The sequence below is a fragment of the Mauremys reevesii genome, linkage group 1, assembly GCF_016161935.1.
Source record: "Mauremys reevesii isolate NIE-2019 linkage group 1, ASM1616193v1, whole genome shotgun sequence".
In the NCBI taxonomy this organism is placed as follows: domain Eukaryota; kingdom Metazoa; phylum Chordata; order Testudines; family Geoemydidae; genus Mauremys; species Mauremys reevesii.
Window position 1 is genome coordinate 170,059,485 of NC_052623.1, and position 21,841 is coordinate 170,081,325.

The window sequence follows — 21,841 nt, forward strand, 5'->3', positions numbered from 1 at the left end:
TTATTTTTTATTTTTTTTTAAATTGTAAACTCTATTTACCATGCGGACAGATGCTGGCAATCCCCCTGAATACATGAATAAATGATTTGTTGCCAGCCACTTTTATGCTCTCTCCTGGCAGCATCTAGGTTGACCTTATTAAGGACATAAGCTGGGTATCTTTGGCTGGTAGCCTTTTAAAATCCTTGTATCTGTTGAATTGTAGACTCAGATTTGGAGCCCTGCTTGCTCCAAAGATAAATCTTTAGAAGTCTGGTAGAATGTATATGTATTGCAGCATTTTCATATGCAGTTTTGGGTGGTCCTATGGCCTTCTGGTTGCAGTGGCAGTGCCTTTTTTATTTTAAATTGTAATAACTTTATTGTATTGATATAACTGTCTACTAAATGCCCAGCTTCTCCTGGAAACAGTTATCCTTATGGAGGGAATATTTGCTGTACAGCATACTCACTCACATTTTTATAGTATCCATTCTTGAACAATATCTGGGGTTGGGAGCAGTAGAAAAATCATCCTGCCTATAAATAGAGCATTGCTAACAATTTACTGCGCCATGCCTCTATCTAGTATGTCTGAAATATATCACCAGTATAATGTACGTGTATAATTTATTTAGTTCCATTGGTATATTCTGTTCCACCTCCTTACAAATTTTTTCATGTTTGCTGTTTATGCTGTACTTTAAGGCTGAAGAGTAACAACAAAATGCCATTAAAGATGCACGTAATATTAACAAGACCAGACATACCTATGACACTACTGCTGTGAATTCTTATAAATAGCAGTGACACTTTTTGATTAAACTAAGGGAGGGAGGAGGGTTGGTGGGCTTCATACCACTCTATGGTACTAGAAATAATGTGACAGAGGATGGCTAAATAAAAGATGTTTATCTTGGTATGATGATCAGTCATGAGTTACTTCTCTATGGCATTTGATATTAACTAAAAACCTGAAGTGTATAAAACATGGTATTGTATACTTGATCAAAATGTGTATTTCTCCACAAACCATGCTTATCCTAGGCAAGTGAATTTCACCCTCTAAAAAGTTTCTTCATACTGGCAGATGTTCGGGCTAATTAAAAACAATTTTTAATTCTAACTCCTAGCTAAGACAGACACTGCTTTTAAGGCATTTTTGGATGCTCAGAATCCTAGACGGCAACACTCCTCAACACTGGAGTCTTACCTTATCAAACCTATCCAGCGGATACTAAAGTACCCTCTCCTGCTGAGGGAACTCTTCGCTCTGACTGATGCAGACAGTGAAGAACACTATCACCTTGATGGTAAGGTGCTGAACTATGGAACAGTGTTTACCTGCTAAACTGGGGGGTAGGGCACGTTTCTTTCCCCTCACTCTTTCCATGAAGCAACTATGTAACTAGTTATTTTCCACTTGCTTTTTCCTCTAGTGGCCATAAAAACAATGAACAAAGTTGCCAGCCATATTAATGAAATGCAGAAAATACATGAAGAGTATGGTGCAGTGTTTGATCAACTCATAGCAGAACAGACAGGGGAAAAAAAAGAGGTAAGGATTTTTATTCTTGGCTTTCTTTATTACAAGTCTGTTATTCAGGAGTCTCTTTCTTCTGGTATGAATTACTGCATATTGTTACAGCTACCATTACCATTTTCTGCATTGTGTCTGGCACGACATGCTAAAAGTTCTTCTTAAAGGTATGGTATAGTCTTGGAGACCAATACATAGAAACAATGTTTCAGCAGTGACTGGTGGTTTTGGGTGCCCATCTCAAGACTCCTTAAAGGGGCATGATTTCCAGAGAGTGCTGAATGCTTACCTTGTGAAAATAAGGCCCATTTCAAATTGGATATCTCAGAATTGCTAGTTACTATTGAAAATGTAGACCACTTCTTTTGAACTCTTTCAAGGTGGAACCTCACCATGGAAGGTTGGTGAGACTAAGGTATGAAATGAGGATTCAACAAAGCAGAGAAGGGGGACTAGAGCAGCAGCCTGCGGAAATGGTGAGGAGAGTCTTGAGATGAGAAAGGTGGGGCTGGGATGAGAGGGGTGAGCTTCAGCAGCAACTTGGAGGCAGTGGAGGTCAAGCAGGAGAGGCAGTTGTGCTCACGGAGGAGGGTAGTCCTGGGGGTAGCAGCACTGTGAAGGCTGCAGGTGCAAGCAGAGTTGGACAGTTGGTGTTAAGACTAGCAAGAGGTATGTGGAGACCAGAGTTGAGTGTGGTAGGCAGGAGTGAGTGGAAGTGCTATAACCCTGGATTGAAGAGCAGTCTTGTGTGCTAGTAACTTACTGACATTTAAACACAAGTGAGACTGTGTTTTAGTTACCCTAGGGCCTAAAGGTCCCACCAGTTCAGGGCAGGGCAGGGGGACAGTGTGGGGAAGCAGGCAGTGCTGTTACCCATATTCTACTCTGTTCTGTGGCTAAATGGAGGACTTAACTTTCCAGAGATGTCAATTTAGCGCTTCTCACAAGTACTGAATTCTCAATTTGTGTGTTCACGGGGGGGGGGGGGGTGGAAAACAGCTTCTAGATGTGGGAAAGGGTGAGTCTTAATGAAACTGACTTGTTGCCTCTGGAGATCAAAGTGAAAAATCTAGTTGTCTTGACTACTTTATTGTATGTCTGCCCACAAAGGTTAGCACTGCTATTGGTCTTTGCTCAGGAAATATGTAGGACTTGCAGGTTCAATTAATATTCCTTGGCAGAGCTGTGTACAGGAGGCGAAGTTGTGTACCAGAAGAACTGTGGCTGGTTTCAGCTAGTAGAAACGTTCAATTCTTTGAGCACATTAAATGTAAAACAACATAAAGAGAAACTGAAACAGGGAGAGATGGACAAATACTGTAAGAGTTCAGAGACTTTTTTTTTTGCTTGGTTGTGAAATTAAACCTTTCAACACTAGGCTGTACCTAATTTACGCACAAAAATTAGGGATTTGATTGCATGTATGATCAGTTAGCATTGAATGCAGTTAGCATTTGGCACAATCTGTTTGCACATAATTGCAACTGCCTAGTCCTGACAGAAAATCTTGCTCCAAAAGTTTGCTGCTTTTTAGAGTAGATTTAGATGAATTTTACTAAAGCAGTGAAAACCCTTTACACTGGTGCTTTTGTATTTTCATATGTTTGATTGGCAGGTTGCAGACCTTTCCATGGGAGACTTACTTTTGCATAGTACAGTGATCTGGCTTAACCCTCCTGCATCACTGGGGAAATGGAAGAAGGAACCTGAGTTAGCAGCATTTGGTATGTACTCTGGTGATTCTTTCAAACACAAATAGGATTGCACAAATAGATCTTTCTTGAGCAGACACCTAAGACCTGTGATAAATGTACATAGAGAATGACAGTTACCTAACAGTGTTCTTGCTACATCATCTAGAACTTGAAAATTAAATGCATAACGATTTGCCCCTGAATGTAAAGGGCCAAATTCTGCTATTAGTGATGTAAATCTGGAGAAATTCAATTCAAGCAACTACTGTAACTGAGGGCTTGGCTACACTTACAAATTTGCAGCGCTGCAGCAGGGTGTGAAAACACACCCTCTGCAGCGCTGCAAATTGCGGCGCTACAAAGCGCCAGTGTAGTCAAAGCCCCAGCGCTGGGAGCCGCGCTCCCAGCGCTGTCCGTTATTCCCCACAGGGAGGTGGAGTACGGACAGCGCTGGGAGAGCTTTCCCCCAGCGCTGGCGCTTTGACTACACTTAGCGCTTCAAAGCGCTGCCGCGGCAGCGCTTTGAAGTGCTAAGTGTAGCCACAGCCTGAGTGAGTAGAATGTGGCCCAAAGTCCATAGTAGCTAAAACCTCACTCTACACATTAGCAACCCTCCCCCACCCTTGATTGATTAGTATTTGTGTTACAATAGCCTAATTCATGGCCCTTCGCTTTCTTGCTTTTAGAGTTACACCTAGGACAGGGATACTTTGACTGAGGCTCTGTAATGTCTCCTGTGGCTCTTTGCAGCACATATTAAAACTGATTTAATTATTAATCAGGATGCTTTTACTATGTTATTAACCAATTGTAGACTACTTGGTCAGTCCTGTTGTGAGAATAATATAAGTATATAAATAGTAAATAAACAATGAATTCACACTACTATGGCTCTTTGGGTGATGCTGATTGCTAATTTGGCTCCTGAACCACTAAGGTCTCAGTATCAATGATCTAGGGGTGGTTGGCTTTTTTGGGTGTTTTTTGTTTTAACTCCCTCATGTAGTCAAGCAGCTGTCTTGATCTAGCAATTTGCTAATAGCACTTGGAAAGCCAGTGGCTACTAATTTTCAATATTGCCATTGTAAATAAAACCCTTCAGCTACCCACTGAGGATGTCCCAACATCAGCACGACAAAGGAACCACTTTCGTTCCTGCTGCCTTGCTGGTGAGGAGCTGCCCAAGCCCTCTGTCTTTCAATTGTGTATAGACTGGTCCTGTGGTCCGGGAAATGGGAGAACATGCCTCCAAGATGAAAGTGGTGATCGACGTCAGTTCAGTGATTTGGGGGATGTGTATTCATTTTCAGTTATTGTGCAGAGTTTAAATCCTCTTTATAGAACCTCAAGACAAATATTCTAAAACGAAGGGGATGTCTCTGTAGGCCACTGTGGAAATTACGATTTCATTCCTTTGCCTGATTCTTTAAACCCAAATTCCAACATACTTTCTCATAACATGTGCATGCAACATTCCAGCTATAACTGTGTATTGACTCCTATTTATAGGCCGCTGTCACAGACATCAGTGGTCCAAATAGGCCATTGGTCTGTTAAATGTAGTGTCAGCCCTATGACTCTCTGCATGCAACTAAGCAGGGACTATCTCTTTTGTTTTTGAACAGTGCTGTCATGAACATACAGCTAAGGGTAGCATAAAATCCCTCCCTTACCTGTAAAGGGTTAAGAAGCTCAAATAACCTGGTTGGCACCTGACCAAAAGGACCAATAAGGGGAGAAAATGCTTTCAAATCTGTGTGGGGGGGAAGCTTTTGCTTTGTCTCTCTCTGTGTTCTCTCCCGGTCAGCGAGGAATCCGGGCAGGGAAAATACATCTCCCAAAGCCATACCTGAACTAAGCATCTAAGATTACAAATCCTAAGTAATAGGAAGGAAATGCATTAGCTTATCTTTTGTTTTAGCTTGTGAATTGTCCCTATGCTAAGAGGGAAGTTTTTATTCCTGTTTTTTTTGTAACTTAAAAGTTTTGCCTAGAGGGGAATTCTCTGTTTTGAATCTTATTACCCTGTAAAATTACCTTCCATCTTGATTTTACAGAGGTGCTTCTTTTTCTTTATAATAAAGTTCTTTTTTCTTTTTTTTTTTTAAGAATCTGATTGGGTTTTAGTGTCCTAAAAACAAGGGTCTGGTCTGTGCTCACCTTGTTTACCTATTTGGTCTATTATTCTCAAGCCTCCCCAGGAAAGGGGGTGAAGGGCTTGGGGGGGATATTTTGGGGAAACAGGAATTCCAAGTAGTCCTTTTCCTGAATCTTTGTGTAACTCACTTGGTGGTGGTAGCAGTACCATCCAAAGACGAGGAAGGATTTGTGCCGTGGGGAAATTTTAAGCTAAGCTGGTAGAAATAAGCTTGGGGGTCTTACATACATGTCCCCACATCTGCACTCCAGAGTGGGGAGGGAACCCTGACAAGTGCCTAGCTCAGTGAGGTCCTGATCCATGATTGGGGGCTCCTAGGCACTACTGCAGTACTAATAATACACCAACCACTCAGTGGGCTTAGCCAGATGGGTTTAAAACACACAACAAAACGTTTTATTTCAGATAGAATCCTGTTTGCAAATTACATGTCATTGTGTGTGAATAACCATTTAAAGAACAGTTAACTTATGAATTCTGTAACATCAAAGCCACCTGAGAAATTAACTGTTGTGTAAATTCTACTGGTGGGGGAGGGGAGAATAATATAGGAACATGGAGTCTTTTTATAAAAATCCTCTTGCTCTTTTCCCCTCCTCGCCCCTGCCTGAAACAAAGGCTTACCAGGAATGTGTATGAAATGGTGTGTGTTTAACTTGTGTGCGCTTGGGCTTTATAGGAGACAAGGGTACAGGGACCATTACTGACTGTGTTTTTGTTTGGTTTTTAATCTTTCTCTAGTGTTCAAAACTGCCGTTGTCCTTGTATACAAAGATGGTTCCAAACAGAAGAAGAAACTTGTAAGTTTTTTTTTGTTGCTACTTTGACTATGTATTAGGGGATCCAAAATGAGCAAGGCCAAGATTTTCTAATTATATGTAGCCACTGAAATGGTTTACATGTACAAATATTGATTAGCTAATCTTTTTACATCGTGGTGCATGTAGGTTGTAAAGATTTTACAAGCAGATAGTCCCCAGTCAGGTTAAACATGTAACTTCCTTTCTGATTTGCAAATAGGAATTTGACCTGTCAGTGTGAATGGGGTCAATTTTATGAATTTGTTGAAGTGCCAGTTAGATTTTAAAGCTACAATCAAACAACTAGCTTTGCCCATTTGATAAGTGGGAGTGTAGCCAATATTGGGATAGAATTTAATTAGGATAACCCCTTCTTATTGAGTCCAGGGAGCACTAGTTTACTAACACCTAACAGTAGGTTCTCTTCAGAACAGCACTTAGCTTGGACAAAATTCTCAACTCAGGACAGTTGGTGTTCTTGCCTTTGACTTGTTGACTGGTTGCCAAGAACCACAGAAGTATGTAATCAGCAGTTCATAAATCCAGTGTAGATTCAACAAATACTTGAGGGCATGTACTGAACACAAAATACACATGCAAGCAATTGTCATAGAACAGAATTGAGGTCAAGCCGTTATACCAGAAAGCAAAAAATACAAATATCCAAAGTTTTTTATTGCATTCACTTATAATTCTCTATTATCAGTTCTTTATCTCTAATAAATACACTTACCACACTTGAAGTAATTCCCCGAGGAAGAGAGTTGTGCTTTGCCTTAATGCAGTCTTAGAAATGTGGTCCCTGCTGTATTTAATGTTTGATATGAAATGGACTAGTTTAAAATACTAGAAATCATTGCTTAAAGGTATAGTTTAAAATTCTCTAGGTCAAAGTAGTATCATAAGCAGGTTTCCCCTTTGTTTAGGGCACTACTTTGTTAAAATCCAAATCCAGTGTATAACAAATTCCTTCCCTCCTTTTCTTGTCTGGAGGGTTCCTATTTCATTCATCTCAAGGACTATATTTCTGTATTATCCAAATGTTAATTGGAATCTCACCCCTCCCTTTTTAATTTTCTTTGTATATTTCAAAGCTATATACTATTTTGGTGCTTATATCTTTGAGTACTCCTTGTGCCATACAACTCATGTATTTCCAGAATGCAACAATCATTTATAGTTCCTCCAAATTTAGTGGACATAGTAAATTCCTTGATTATATCCAATATCTTTGCATCCTTTGGGGCTACAAGAGACATTATCTTAAAGGAACAAGAGAGAGAGATAGCGGAGTCACAAAACAGTTAAATGCACAGTTTCTAATTTGGCTTGAAATATTTTATTTATAGCTGTAAAAATAAATCTTTAAAAATCTGGTAGAATGTGTTTGTGGGGCAGCATTTTAATATGTGGTTATGGGTGGTCTTATGGCCTTCTGGTTGTGGTGGTAGTTCCACCTTTTATTTTAAATTGTAATAGTTACATTAATACAAAAAAATATTCAAAATGAACAGAACTTCTGGAAACCATTATTCTTATGCAGGGAATACTTGCTGTGCAGCATAATCCAATAATAGCTATTATAGAAACGTGAACCATCTTTTGGGGATGGGAGCAGTAAAAATAATCAATTCTGTAACTAATATAGACAGGCTAATAACCTATTGCACCATGCAGCTATCTAGTAGGTCAAAAATACTTCCAGTATAGCGTACGTGTATAATTTACATAGTGCCATAGGTGTATTTGGTTCTGCCTCCTTACTGTTTTTTGTTTGTGCTTCATGTTAAAGTTTAATAAAAGTAACAACAACAAAATGCCATTATTGCCTTATTAAAGTACCCATAATAGTGACAAGGCCAGACATGTCTATGACACTGGTGCTGTGAAATCTTATAAATATGCAGTGTGATCCTTTTTGATTAAATGTGGGGGGAGGTGGGCTTCATGCAGGCCTAAAATAGCAAAGGTCCTGGTAACGTGAAAGAGGATGGTTAAATAAAAGATGCTTATGGGGTATGATGGTAGTTGGATATCTAATGTTCATTCATGAGTAACTTCTCTACGGCATGGGATACTAACTAACTAACTAACAACTCAAAGTGCATAAACACAGTACTGTATACTTGTGTCGGTGTTCATAGCTACAAGGGGGGAGAGAGATTCCATCCCTGTGTCATTGAGACTCTTGCCTAGTAAGGACTGACAATAGTTCTCATTTAAACGTCGCATTTCTTATTCTTGGAGTGATAAGATTCTTTAGCTAACGTCTCCAACAATCCATATTTTAGCTTCCTACTCTGAGCAAACAGGCAATGTGCATCTTGTAACCCAGTTCTGTATCCTTGCTGGGATAGGGTGCTTCCTTGATTAAAGGGCAGAGAGAGCTTTGTGACTGATGTATTCAAGGCATATTTGACATCTCTAAACTTTACCCCTTCTGAAATCATGCACCACATTAAATGTGATGTCTTTCTTCTGTATGGCCTTCATCAGTCACTGTAATGGCTAGTGAATGTAAAACATGGGCTTCAGTTCTAGACTTTGGTTTGTGCACACACCACCACCACTGAGTAAATGTTGGTTGCTTGCAGTTACATAGGCCTCAATCTAGCTAAATATTCAAATGCGTCGTCTTTGGAATCAGTGGGGTTGCAGTTGCATAACTTTAAACACATTGCTGCACTAAGGCCATAGTGCAGTGTTTTGGGGCCAGTAGCGTTGGTTATTAATGCTGGTTCCCAACTGACATAGTGCAGAGACAATGTTGGTGTGAGATGTTTTTGAGTTGAGAAGAATTTTTGGAAGGAGGATAGAGTGGGCAAGCCTATTTTGTGCAGAATGGTAGTCTTTGTGCAAGTCAATGTGCTTAAATGCTATCCATGAGCCAAGAAATAGCAAACTACCTCCAGGTAGTGTTACCTGAGGCTATTTGAACCCAAAACTATGGGTTCAAATAACACAAACTTTTTTTTAAGATAGTTTTAGGAAATTTAATTAATGGGGGACACAACACCTCTGATAACTGGTACACGAGATTGCTTGTATTTAAAATGTTTTGTTCGAGTCTAAAGCACACAGTTAAAAGAGCAATAGTCTGGGTAACTATATCTGGGGTACTCTAAAGTTTTGAGATGGTGTTAAGTGGTCAGCCACTGAGGAGTTGGATGTCAGTTGTTTAGCTCATTGAAATTTTAAAGAGAAAAAAATTTCACGTTTTGCCTAATTTTTGTAGCGGTTGCTTAAAACAAAATACACGACTTATAGTAACCCTCAATGGGTTAACAATTTTTTTAGCCTTCGCAAAAAACTTTTAACTTTACTTATTAGCAAAGTAACTTCTAGCAAGAAACTTACGGTCACAGACACCCAGATCCAAAGTTAGCTATTTATATTTTTTTTATGAATTTATTTTTATTAAAGCAGTTGTTTTGTTTGCTTAGGCAAACACCAGATTATTCCTGACTACATGGTGGTCTTGCTTTCAGATAATGGTGGGCTGAGTACACAAAATGGCTGTGGTTATGTCAAGTCCAGCTCTGTTGTAACATTAGTTTGAAGTGTTTTTTTGAGGTGTTGAGAACTGATCATTGTGGCATGGTGATGTTTTGTCTATACTTCCTTCCCGTGACCTAATATTCATGAAACTTCTTCATAGGCATTTCTATAGTTCCTATCACCAAAAAATACGAAGCCTCTGAATTCCTAGTGTAAACTTTCCTGACTCTTTTTTTTTGATCCAGGGAGGATCACATAGGGTTTCAATTTACGAAGACTGGGACCCATTCCGTTTTCGTCACATGATTCCCTTAGAAGCTCTGCAGGTTCGCGCACTGGCAAGTGCAGGTAATGTTGAAATGTATTCATAAGTCTGTTAAAGTGCCCGTCTCATTGCTAACTATCCAACACATGCTCTTTATGGGAGTTGGGGGTGTGTGTGGTGGTTGATTTATATAACAAACAAAAGTTCTAAAACTGACTTTGTGTTTCTCTACCTCCCATTTTGTTTCTCTCCTCTTCTGCCTTCTAGTGGGTTGTAAGAGGAGAGAAGGCAAAAGCTGTACTTGAAAATTGTGGAAAACTCTCCAAGGAAAAAATGAGTTTTGGCTTTCCAAGTTTGAATTTTTTTTGTGGACAATACTTTGTGTTTCAAATAAAACACTCACTCTGGCCAAAGGCCGTGTAACCACTTTGTTGTTGCTATCAGAGAAAATCTTTATGCCTAGGTGTATATACTTCAAGGGAGTCCGTTTGCCTCAGTAAAGCCTGTGTGGAAGACGATGCAGCTGCAGAACTACACACACTGTGAAGATGATAAATAAGTTCAGACTTAACAAAACCTAGATGTATAATAGTTGTCTTGGGGAATTTTAAGTCTTTAAATTGTGGAGGGTTATGAAAAGTCTTTGACCTTAATGGTTTAATTTTTATTGTCGGGTATGTAACTGTGTGTGACCAAGCGTAGAAGTCATAACCAAGTGCCCTTCTGCTAGGATTTGTGATCAATTTGTGTTCTAGGATACCTTTTAAATTTAATAAAACTGTTTCTCATGGTTAGAGTACGTCTCAATTCTAGTTGAAATTACATGTGACCCCCATATATAATTAAGTAGCATAACATGGTACAAAATGTTCTCCATCTCTCTCTCTCTAGATGCAGAGACCAATTCTGTGTGTGAGATTGTTCATGTTAAATCTGAGTCTGAAGGCAGACCAGAGAGAACATTCCACCTCTGCTGTAGGTGAGCGTGCTTCCATGTGTTCTATTGTTGCTGGCTTTCTAGATGCTAGTCATTCTTAAAAGAAATACAGGCCACATGATGATAGCACAAGACATTTACAACTTTTTACTAGTTCTACCAGCGAAGGATTCTCATTAAACAGAACAAAGCCATATTTAATGAATACTGAAGCTTTACAGGAATATTATTTATTTCCCTTGCAAATTTGCCCCCAGCCATTGAATTCTGTATGCAAATTTGTTTGTAATGCTGCATGCACTGTAATCGAGCAGAATGCCAGGCAGCTGCTGAAGTGTCCAGTTTGGTCAATGCTTTCCATGCTGGCAAGGCTTGACTCTCACTGTTAAGGGGCTTCGAACAAAGTACAATGCAATGTTAAAATATTGTCTATCAAATCTATATATTTAAAAGGGTTAACCCTTACTTCAGAATTTTGTTTACCATTTTTAGGTTTTTTTTTAATTGATAGAAGTCCCTGCTGAGCTGATATTAAAAATAGTTCAACCTGCTGTCTAGATGAGATTTGCATGATTTCAGCTTAGTCTGTCCAATGCAAGCACACAATATGTGAAATTACATTAGCTACACTACGTTTGCCAAATAAGTGAGTAGCTGGCATCAGAGGAAAAGGAAGAAGAGAGAGGTAGACAGTACTTCCATAATGCAGAATGCTTGCTTGTTTCCTTGGACATGGGTTTAAACTTGCACAGATTTAACAATGCAAGGTGTACATTATAAACTTTTGATTTGAAAACTTTATATTAGAATGACAGGGAAAGGTAGGCAGAGCAATTCATTTTCTTTCAGTACTGGTGTTGATTTATCTTGCTCTGTCACATATGTGCAGGAATTATGGATCTCTTGTGAGCTTGTGCCCTAACTTTTTTTTTTTCTTTTCCTGTTTTCAGTTCCCCAGACCACAGGAAGGATTTTCTGAAGGCTGTGCACTCCATTCTACGTGATAAGCACAGAAGGCAGCTTCTTAAAACTGAAAGTCTGCCCTCATCCCAACAATATGTTCCTTTTGGAGGGAAAAGACTGTGTGCTCTAAAAGGTGCAAGGCCAGCAATGAACAGGGCAGGTACTGTAAGGATGCAGACTTTCAAGATCCCACTGACCCCAGCACCACTGTAGGTCACATCGGAGTTATAATATTCATTACCCATAGATCAGGGTTAGTGTTGCATCTGACCTGCCTTCACATCCCTATAAGAGCCTTAACAAGTGCCTCCATTGATACCACTCTTCACTCAAGGTTCAACATCAGAGCAATGATCCTTGTGGTGTAGGAGGCCCAAATGGGACTCCTTTCAGTTTCAATCAACTGTACTTTTTAATCTGCCAAATAGGTTGCAGTTGAATAAAGCTTTGTAGCAAAAATATGTACAGGATTTCTACAGATGACCAGTAATGGTTTAAAACAAAACCAGCTCTCAAAGTGTGTCTAGCTCATCACCTCAAATCTTCAGTAGGGTTTGAAATGAGTTCTGCTTCATGTGTCCTCCATTTCTCCTTTTTCACCTCTATTGGGAGTGGGCATTTGTCCTCATCAGATCTCAGGTGCACTGGATTAAATGGTCTGTCTTAAAATGTGGACTTCATTTTCAGTTGACTTCAGGCAAAACACACAAAAAAATCACAGGGAAAAGCAGGTTAGTGTTTGGCAAACACTAAACGAAGGAGGGAAGAAACTTGCTTCTAAATATACTTTTTCTGCTCATTAGATCCAGATAACCAGGCTTTCTGTTCCTCCTCTGTAACAAGCAAGCCACACCAATAACATTCACAGCATGGCTTCTCACAGAGGCTAGGGAAGGATTTCACACATTTTAAGATTCAAAGGCAGCCCAAAAGGTATCTAATTTGTACCACAGTGCTTCAATCATCTCATGAGGCTCCATATGCTTGAAATGTCAGTCATCTTTTAGGTGGGTTTGTCTAGTCATTCGCATGGTGGATGCAGTGGGGGTAAACCCCATGCATTTCCTCCCCCCCTCCCCCCCAAGCTGGGCCCTTACTTGTAAATTTTTTAACCCTAAATCCTGAGCTGATTTACTTGTGTTTTTGGGCTCAGGATAACGATTCTTTTCCCAAAGATGAATGCGTTTAATAGATGTGTACTGAAGGTGCCGTCAGTGAGGGGAAAAACGACAACCTCCGAATCTCAACAGCCTACAGCGGAGCTATTGTGTGCACATAACACTGACATTTCCGCAGATCCTTCAGCTGGAGAATTCATCCTTTGCTTTGTCTGACGAGCCTCCTATGAAGATGCTTCAACATGGAAGATGCCAAAATGCTATCTGAACTAGTCACAAAACTAGCACACCGGTCTGATGCTGAAGATGGAACTTATGAAAGCAAGAGCCAGAAAATAGCCCAGCAATGATGGGGCACTTGCACCTACATAAGAGTAGGCGGCAACTCCAGTGTGTCTCAGCTCCATCTAACTGCTTGGAATGATTCTACATCATTCCTGTGGAGGCACCACAATATTTCCTGGTCCGTTTTGGGACAAGCTGGGTTATTGCAGTCTGTTAGCAGCAGGGCACGGCTGGTGAAAAGCTTAGCTCTACTCATGCCTTTTCATGCTGGCTGCCTGCCACCCACTTAGGAGGAACAGTAATTGTGGCCCCATTATCTCAATTTGTGGATCTAAGAAGCAGAAACTTTTTACAGATGGCAAAAAAAATACCTGTTTCCATGAGAAGCTAAGTAAAGCATAACTTATTGATAGGGAGGAGTAGGTCATGCTGGGAAATCCTGATAGCTGGTGCCAAGGGATGTTAGGAAAGGGCAGTTGGAAGACTAGTTTTTAGAGAGACATTTTTTACCTTGTGTAAAGCATGTGGGATTTTATCTTTTGTGTGTGTGCAGTGTCTGCCCCAAGCAAGTCTCTTGGGAGGAGGAGGCGGCGGCTGGCCCGAAACAGGTTTACCATTGACTCGGATGCTGTCTTCGAAAGCAGCCCTGAAAAAGAGTCCCAGCAGCCCACAGCCAGTGGGGACACTGACCGCTGGGTAGAGGAACAGTTTGACCTTGCTCAGTACGAGGAGCAGGAGGACATCAAAGAAACGGACATCCTCAGCGATGATGATGAGTACTGTGAGTCTACGAAAAGCACCACAGTTGACAGAGAACTTCAGGAGCAGTTGCAGGCTGCTTCCATTACAAGCAGCCAGTCACGTCGGGCAGAGAAAGCACGGCATGCAATGGGCACGCATGCTGCCAGAATGACTCAGTTGAAGAAGCAAGCTGCACTGTCTGGAATCAATGGCGGGGTGGAAAGTAATAATGAAGAAGTCATCTGGGTTAGGCGTGAAGACTTTGTACCTAGTAGAAAACTGAACACTGAGCTCTAAACCTGTCACTTTCTCATTAGATGGCCTGTGTAGATATCTCCCCCCCCCCCCCGGCCCCAATACATGCTGTGGAGCATGATCCCTTAGCTTGGAGACACAGTTTTGGCAGCTGAACCACTCTGAAGCTGTGCAGCCACATTTTAGGAACTTTAAAAGGGGGGCGGGGAGTGTAAAATTTGAAATAAGCTGGAGTCCTATCTGTATATTACTAAGGGCTTTTAAACTTTTATTTATTCTAAAATGGGATACATAATATCACTGGAGAACAAGTAACTGTCGGCATCTTATGTTTGTGCAACTTAAGTGATAGCACAATGAACAAAGAGGTTTTTGTATCTGTGAAATGTCAATCAGAGGCTCATCTCCTTAATGAGGAAACTGCCTTTCTAATCTGTACAGCTGCGGTGTTCTTAATCTTTTCCCTCTTAAAAGACTATACATGTATTTTAGGAGTGTGTGAGGAAAGGTTTGAGATTTATGTTGTGCTGCGTTCTCTTGGTGTGTCTGCTCTAATTTATTTTCAGTGTTGGAAGCTCTAATTTTACATAAAATTTTATAAAGTTGCCAAACTCTTGAAAGAGATCCAAATTTAACACTTGAAATTTTTTTTGTACTTTTTACCTGAGATGCAGAGGCACAAATGGATAAGAATGTTAGTGTTACTTAGGAGATGAGGCTAGCCCTTTTTGCAGAGGGTTCAGTAGGCTAGTTTTTATATTTACATTAAAATATCAACTGGAAACTCCTGCTTAGGGATAACTGGAATTTAGTTATGTTACAAATAATGTGACAATTACAAAGAGGGCTAAATTAATCCATGACTTCAGTGGAGTCATATCAGGGATGAATTTGGTCCATTATGACTGACAACATTTGGGTTTAGGGGAGGGGGGGGATTTATGGCCAAAAAACTGACCTCATCCAACTCTTAGTGTGGATGAAACTAGTGTATATATAAAATCCTTTGTAAAGGCTTTTCCACTGCAATACACTATGAACAAAGTTCTAAATAAGCAAACCTCTCAAACCTTTTTATTTAAGTATCTAAAACAGGGTAAAAAATCTAGTGTTTTATAAGTAGGCTTCCAAATATTAAAAAAAAAGAAAATATAGCACTTTTAATTTTTTTAGATTTATATAGCATTCCCATTTCACTTTCCACCTAAAAAAGAGGAAGATAATGACATTTTCTTTGTATCTATTGATGTTTGATACATGAGTAGATACTTTGAAACCTGGTATTTTATAAGTAGCTTTAGGACTATATTTTATAAGATCAGCTGTGACTATATTTTGAAACGTAACAAATTGTTCCCCCCAAAAACATCAGATGTCTTGTGTCCCAGCCAGCATTTGCGCCCCCCACCCCCCGCCACCAGCTGGTTACCAGTGCACTATACTTAGTCTTTTGAAAGTTTTCTTGTATCTGCTTTTGCTATCTTCTGACTTGTCTTTTCTTTTCCTAAAAGCTTTAGAAAGATTTCTATACCCTTTTATCATCACTTCATTGTTCTATACCATCTAAAGTCCATTGTGTCCCAATTTAGTAGAAAAGCAGAGGTTTTAGCTGTCCTACTGGAATACAGTCAGTTGGGAAAGACTGGAAAGTCTGGTGCTTGGGAGGGTGCCATTGTTCTTGTACATAATGTCATGACATGTCTATGTCAAAGGTTCTTGTATATTTCTTTTATAAGCTGAAAGAAGGTCTATTTTTATGTTTTTAGGTCTATGAATGGAACGTTGTAAATGCCTGTCAAACAATAAAATACTGAAAACATCTGAATACTGTTGTGGTGGTGAAGGGTTGGGTGTGAATGCACCAAGGACATCCCTGTCGCTTCTGCTCTGATCAAAAAGAGCAAGCTGTAACCAAAATCCAATAAATGGATTTCAGCTGTTCAGGGCTGCTTAATACTACGCCAGCGACCTGTAATGGTTTGACTTGGCAAAAGTGTTTAGATTTTTCTAATCAAAATTATTTTAAAATTTTGATTTAAATTTTCAGTTGTGCAACTCTCATCCCCCATAAGTTCCCACAACAATTATTTAAGAATCAGTTATTTTATAGACATTAAAACATATTGTCAACATGTCAAAATATATAAAGTACTAGCCTTAAATCACACTCTGAGTTCAAGCAGCACTCACTGCCTAGTGTAAACTTCAATTGTTGATGGAAATATTTCCATCAACAATTGATGTGTACAGGGAAATTGAGGTTTAGTGTCATGCTGATACACTATAATGGCTTGGATGTTTATCCTCCAACTTTGCTCCTTACAAAGGTGTATGTGCTCAATTTATGAGTATCCTGGTTCAATTTCACAAACAGTTTGTCTTTGTATAAAGAAGGGGGTAGTTGGTGTTAGATCATGATTTGGACAACAGCTCCCTTCCACAGCCCACACTGAGGTAGAATTCACCCCTGTGCAGATGACCAGCACAAAGCTTGTGCATATTTATATACCACTTAAGCCCAATTTGATGGGTTAGTACAGTTGTAAATTAGAATAAAGAGGAAAAACCTTTCCTGGTATGAAATGCCTGCTAAAGCCAAATTCATAGGGTCTTGTGATTAGTTAACTTCCCCCAAAATTGGATCTACTTCTGATCAAATGTATGTGTTCAAAACATTCCACATTAGTTGATTTCACAGTTGTACCATTTGACCCAAAATGTGTCACCTAGTGGGGTGTGTGTGTGTGTGTATTTGAATTAGATTGTGATTCTATGCCCTAAGGGTGGCCTCACTTTCCTGAAATGTTCATTTTCCTATGTTAATTGACCGATTAGTCCCTGTTATCACTCATACCCTCAACGTGGTCTGTCTCTCTCTCACCCCCACACTTTGAGTAGATCCACAACTGTAATTAAAAACCTGCAGCTGGCCTGTGTCAGCTGACAGGCTAAAGGGCTGTTAAATTGCTCTGTGGAGGGTCAGGCTTGGGCTGCAGCCTGATCTGTGGGACCTGCCTCAGGTGGTCCCAGAGCCCAGGCTGTAGCCTGAGTCAGGCGGCACAGGCTAGCTGCAGGTTTTTAACAGCAGTCTAGATGCACCCTCTGGCTCCCAGCTGGACCCTGACTTTAGTCTCTCTTACTACTTCATGCTGTCTTCTCCACTCTTGACCAATTGAGTTTGTGGCTATTATATTTGTTTCTCTGGTAGACCAGATTATACCTTTTAAACAATAAACCACATTGCCTGGGCAAGATAATCAATTACAGAGCTTGAAATAATGCAAGGAGGTAGATGTGTTTCACCATAAAAGTACATACATGCTTCTAGCTTAATCTTTAAAACTTGCCATAGCGTTTTTGGAAAGGATAAGTGTAGCTACCACCCCCACCTCCTCTCAAGTCTAATATGACCCAGGATTGGTGTGATGCTCTTAGAGAAAGAAGTATGCAGTCAGGATCAAATACCAGTCCTTAGCTTGCCACATTATACAGTATGCACAGCAGGAGGTAACTTCTACACTGTACTGTGCCAGTTTGAACTCCACTTGTCAGGTCACTAAGTGCAGAGATGGAAGCTGGGATGTTTAAATTCAGCAAGCATGTCTGGAAACGGTTGCATTTGTGCAGGAGATGAACCCCTGCTATGTTCAGAGGGTATCTCCATACACATTTCTTCCCTTGTCTAGATATAAAGTTGTTTATGCTTTAATCAGTTGGGTGTAAGACTAGCCTACATCTTAGTACTGCCTTCAGTCTCTTAAGTAACAGCTTCTGATTCTTGTCAAGCTTTATTGCTGGAAAATGTATGGCTTTATTTTAGCTGTTGCTTGCTAAGAATTGTGGGGGATTTTTTTAAAAGCTTTTCTTTAAAAGCAAACACTTTTCCTCTTACCCCCTATGAATTTTTTTTAAAGCTATAAAATAACTTGGTTTATTGTTGTATGGACTCATCAAGGGGGGTGACATAACCCAGAAGTTATGCAAACTATTAGGCGACCCTTCAATGTTTGGTAATGAATGGCTTGCATGCAGTGCCTGAGTTCACAAGTGGAGGTCCTGCTAAACCAAATATTGCTTAAAAATGATCAATACTGCCCCTGGACAGGCTGGCTTTCACAGAATCGTAGAATATCAGGGTTGGAAGGAACCTCAGAAGGTCATAAATCCAACCCCCTGCTCAAAGCAGGACCAATCCCCAACTAAACCATCCCAGCCAGGGCTTTGTCAAGCCTGACCTTAAAAACCTGTAAGAAAGGAGATTCCACCACCTCCCTAGGTAACCCATTCCAGTGCTTCACCACCCTCCTAATGAAAAAGGTTTTCCTAATATCCAACCTAAACCTCCTCCACTGCAACTTGAGACCATTACTCCTTGTTCTGTCATCTGGTACCACTGAGAACAATCTAGATCCATCCTCTTTGAAACCCCCTTTCAGGTAGTTGAAAGCAGCTATCAAATCCCCCCTCATTCTTCTCTTCTGCAGATTAAACAATCCCAGTTCCTTCAGCCTCTCTTCATAAGTCATGTGCTCCAGCCCCCTTATCATTTTTGTTGCCCTCTGCTGGACTCTTTTCCATATTCTTCTTGCAGTGTGGAGCCCAAAACTGGACATGGTACTCCAGATGAGGGCTCACCAATGTCGAATAGAGGGGAATGATCACGTCCCTCGTTCTGCTGGCAATGCCCCTACTTATACAGCCCAAAATGCCATTAGCCTTCTTGGCTACAAGGGTACACTGTTGACTCATATCCAGCTTCTCATCCACTGTAACCTCAGGTCCTTTTCTGCAGAACTGCTGCCCAGCCATTCAGTCCCTAGTCTGTAGCAGAGGACGGAAGAATCCCATTCAAGGTGCAGAACTCTGCACTTGTCCTTGTTGAACCTCATCCGGTTTCTTTTGGCCCAATCCTCTAATTTGTCTAGGTCCCTCTGTATCCTATCCCTACCCTCCAGCATAGAGGGAATGAACAAAACAGGCAATCATCAAGTGATCCATCCCCGGTTGCCCATTCCCAGCTTCTGGCAAACAGAGGCTAGGGACACCATCCTTACCCATCCTGGCTAACAGCCATGGATGGACCTATTCTCCATGAATTTATCTAGTTCTTTTTTGAACTCTGTTATAGTCTTGGCCTTCACAGCATCATCTGGGAAAGAGTTCCATAGGTTGACTGTGCATTGTGTGAAGAGATGATACTTCGAGTGATTGGTCATGTGTATGCCACAATGTGTGTGTGTGTGCTCACCACGTGCACCGGTGCTGGAAGCTTTTCCCCTGGAGTGGTGCCTCTATGGCGTGGTGTAAGGGGCACTGTGCACTCCCCCACCCTCAGTTCCTTCTTGCTGCCAGTGAAGGTGCATCAGAACTGCTCTGCTCCAGCTTGGCTGCAGCTTTCCTCTTGAACTCTTGTTCATTCATAGTTAGTAGTATCTGTAGTTGAAGTAGTTTAGTTTAATGCGTGCATGCCCTGTGCCCCAAGTCGTGCGACACTTGCAGGCAGCCGATGCCAGTGAGTGACCCACACGCGGACCGTTTATGATGTCTGGGGGAAACCCATCTCAGCGATCGCTGCAAGATTTGCAGATCTTTCAAGCCTCAGACCAAGAAAGAGACATTCGGCTCCGAGCCATTCTGATGGAGTCGGCGTTGACCCCAACTCCAGTGCACCGCTCCAAGTCGGCATCGGGTACCGCGGCATCAGTGCATGGTGACCCTTCGGTGCCTTCCACCAGACGGCACTGCTCCCCATCCATGAGGCATGCCAAGAAGGCTAAGAGGAGGTGGTCTTTGCTGAGGCACCAGAGCAAGACTGGGGGAGAGACTAGACCATGTTGGGCAGTTCTTAGTCCCCATCAGCCTCCAGGCCTCCGACTCAGGTTGAGCGGAGTAGCCTGGCCCATTCGGTGCAGGCTTCCCTGGCTGTCTGGAGGCCCTGCAAGTGACCCAGGACGTTATGTCTCTGCCGGTATCAGGGGCACCGCAACCGTTGGCTCCCCGGTCCAGAAGCAAGCCACCGCTTGGAGCTCCGCAGTTGCCTCCTGGTCGGTACCATTTGCAGTCAAGGGAATGTTCCCAAAACCATTCACCACTCAGCGACTGTCCTGGGCGTAGTCCACGCCGGTCACCATCAACCCCCACCAAGTTCTCTGGCTGGGTTCTGACTGACAGGTTCCAGGCACTGCTCCACTTCAAGGGACCGTGGACCTCACGAAGGGAGCAGGCCCCGTCGAGACCGAGACAGACGGCACTGGAGGTCCTCGCCTCTGAGAGGCTACCGTAGCCCGTCACAATACGAGTGGTGACGCCGTTCCTGTTCTTCGTCTCACTCCAGGACACCACTGCGGCACCAGTCCTGGGCATCGATCGCCGGAGCAGCTGCTACTGGCGATACCGTTCCTCCATGTCAAGATCTCAGTCTCGTGGTTGGCACCATTCCCGACGCCACCGCTCCTCCCAGTCCAGGGACAGCAGCAGATTGTACACCAGCCTGGCCTCCCTTCGTAGTCGTCAGTCGATGGGACAGGCTAGTCAGGCTAAACAGCCTGCTCTGCCAATGCCACAGCAGGTGCTGTGGCACCGGGGTCCTTGGCTGGCACCGTGGTACCAATACGCCCTGTACCCCCTGATGCAGCCCCCAGTGGCCAGAGCCTCAGAAAAACTGTCAGCCTTTCTTTCCCAGGCTCCCAGAAAGGAGTTGGTGGGACATACATCTTCGGTTCCGTGCCCGGAGGTCAACCAAGTGGTGGGACCTCTGGTGCCGGTGGGTACGCAGAGTACTGCGCCTGCATCCTGACCCACCCCTGATGAGGTGATTACGGCTCCTCCTCCTCTGTTCTGCAGGAGGACTCTAAAGCCCACCAGGAACTCTCGAAAAAGGTGGCATCAAGCCTCAATCTTCAGGTCGAGGAGGTAGAGGAATCCTCGGCTTCCCTTTTCAACGAAGTGGTGGCAAAAATTTCAAATGCCTTGTGGAAAACCCTAGCTTCCTTGCCCCCCATCTCTAAGAGAGCAGAATGGAAGTACTTTGTGCCCATCAAGGGGCATGAGTACCTGTACACCCACCCTGCCCCCAACTCCCTGGTGGTCAAGTTGGTCAACCACAGGGAGAGGCAGAGCCAACCAGCCCTTACTCCAGAAAATAGACTCAAGGAGGCTGGACTTATTTGGGAGAAAGGGTTTATTGGTTCACCACCCTTAACTGGAAACTCGAGGACAATCAGGCTCTCCTGGGTCAGTATGAGGTCTCCAATTTGTGGGGCCCTCTACCCAAATTAGAGGACTCTCTCCAGGAGCATGACAAGGAGTTCAAAGCTCTGGTGGAGGAGGTTACAGCGGCTGCCATGGCAACCCTGCAGGCAGCATTGGGTACTGTAGATACGGCTGCAAGGTCCATGGCCTCCGTGGCGTCCATGAGAAGGGCAGTGTGGCTCCTGCTGCCTGGGCACTCCATTGAGGCACAGAACTCCTTTCAGGACCTCCCATTTGATGGCAAGGCCCTGTTTGCAGAACAGACGGATGTGAAGTTGCACAGCCTCAAAGATTCCTGCACTATGCTTAAGACACTTGGGCTCTATGTCCTGGCTCCAGCCAGGCCCAAGTTTAAGC

The 21,841-nt window shown here is 42.2% G+C and overlaps 1 protein-coding gene across 4 annotated transcripts in view; it reads left to right on the forward strand.

Annotated features, from left to right (window-relative positions):
• Positions 1-16,058, forward strand: part of TIAM1 (TIAM Rac1 associated GEF 1) — a 267,398-nt gene extending 251,340 nt beyond the window's left edge. For 3 of the 4 annotated variants that reach the window (XM_039520731.1, XM_039520734.1, XM_039520732.1), the window contains 9 exons: positions 1,113-1,292; positions 1,419-1,537; positions 1,900-1,995; positions 3,135-3,243; positions 6,113-6,171; positions 9,915-10,017; positions 10,826-10,913; positions 11,822-11,994; positions 13,791-16,058. In XM_039520731.1, the coding sequence (XP_039376665.1) occupies positions 1,113-1,292; positions 1,419-1,537; positions 1,900-1,995; positions 3,135-3,243; positions 6,113-6,171; positions 9,915-10,017; positions 10,826-10,913; positions 11,822-11,994; positions 13,791-14,275 (1,412 nt within the window). In that variant the 3' untranslated portion in view covers positions 14,276-16,058. The remainder of the gene's footprint in view (positions 1-1,112; positions 1,293-1,418; positions 1,538-1,899; positions 1,996-3,134; positions 3,244-6,112; positions 6,172-9,914; positions 10,018-10,825; positions 10,914-11,821; positions 11,995-13,790) is intronic. The other variant, XM_039520735.1, reaches the window with a different exon arrangement.
• The last annotated feature ends 5,783 nt before the right edge of the window (positions 16,059-21,841 follow it).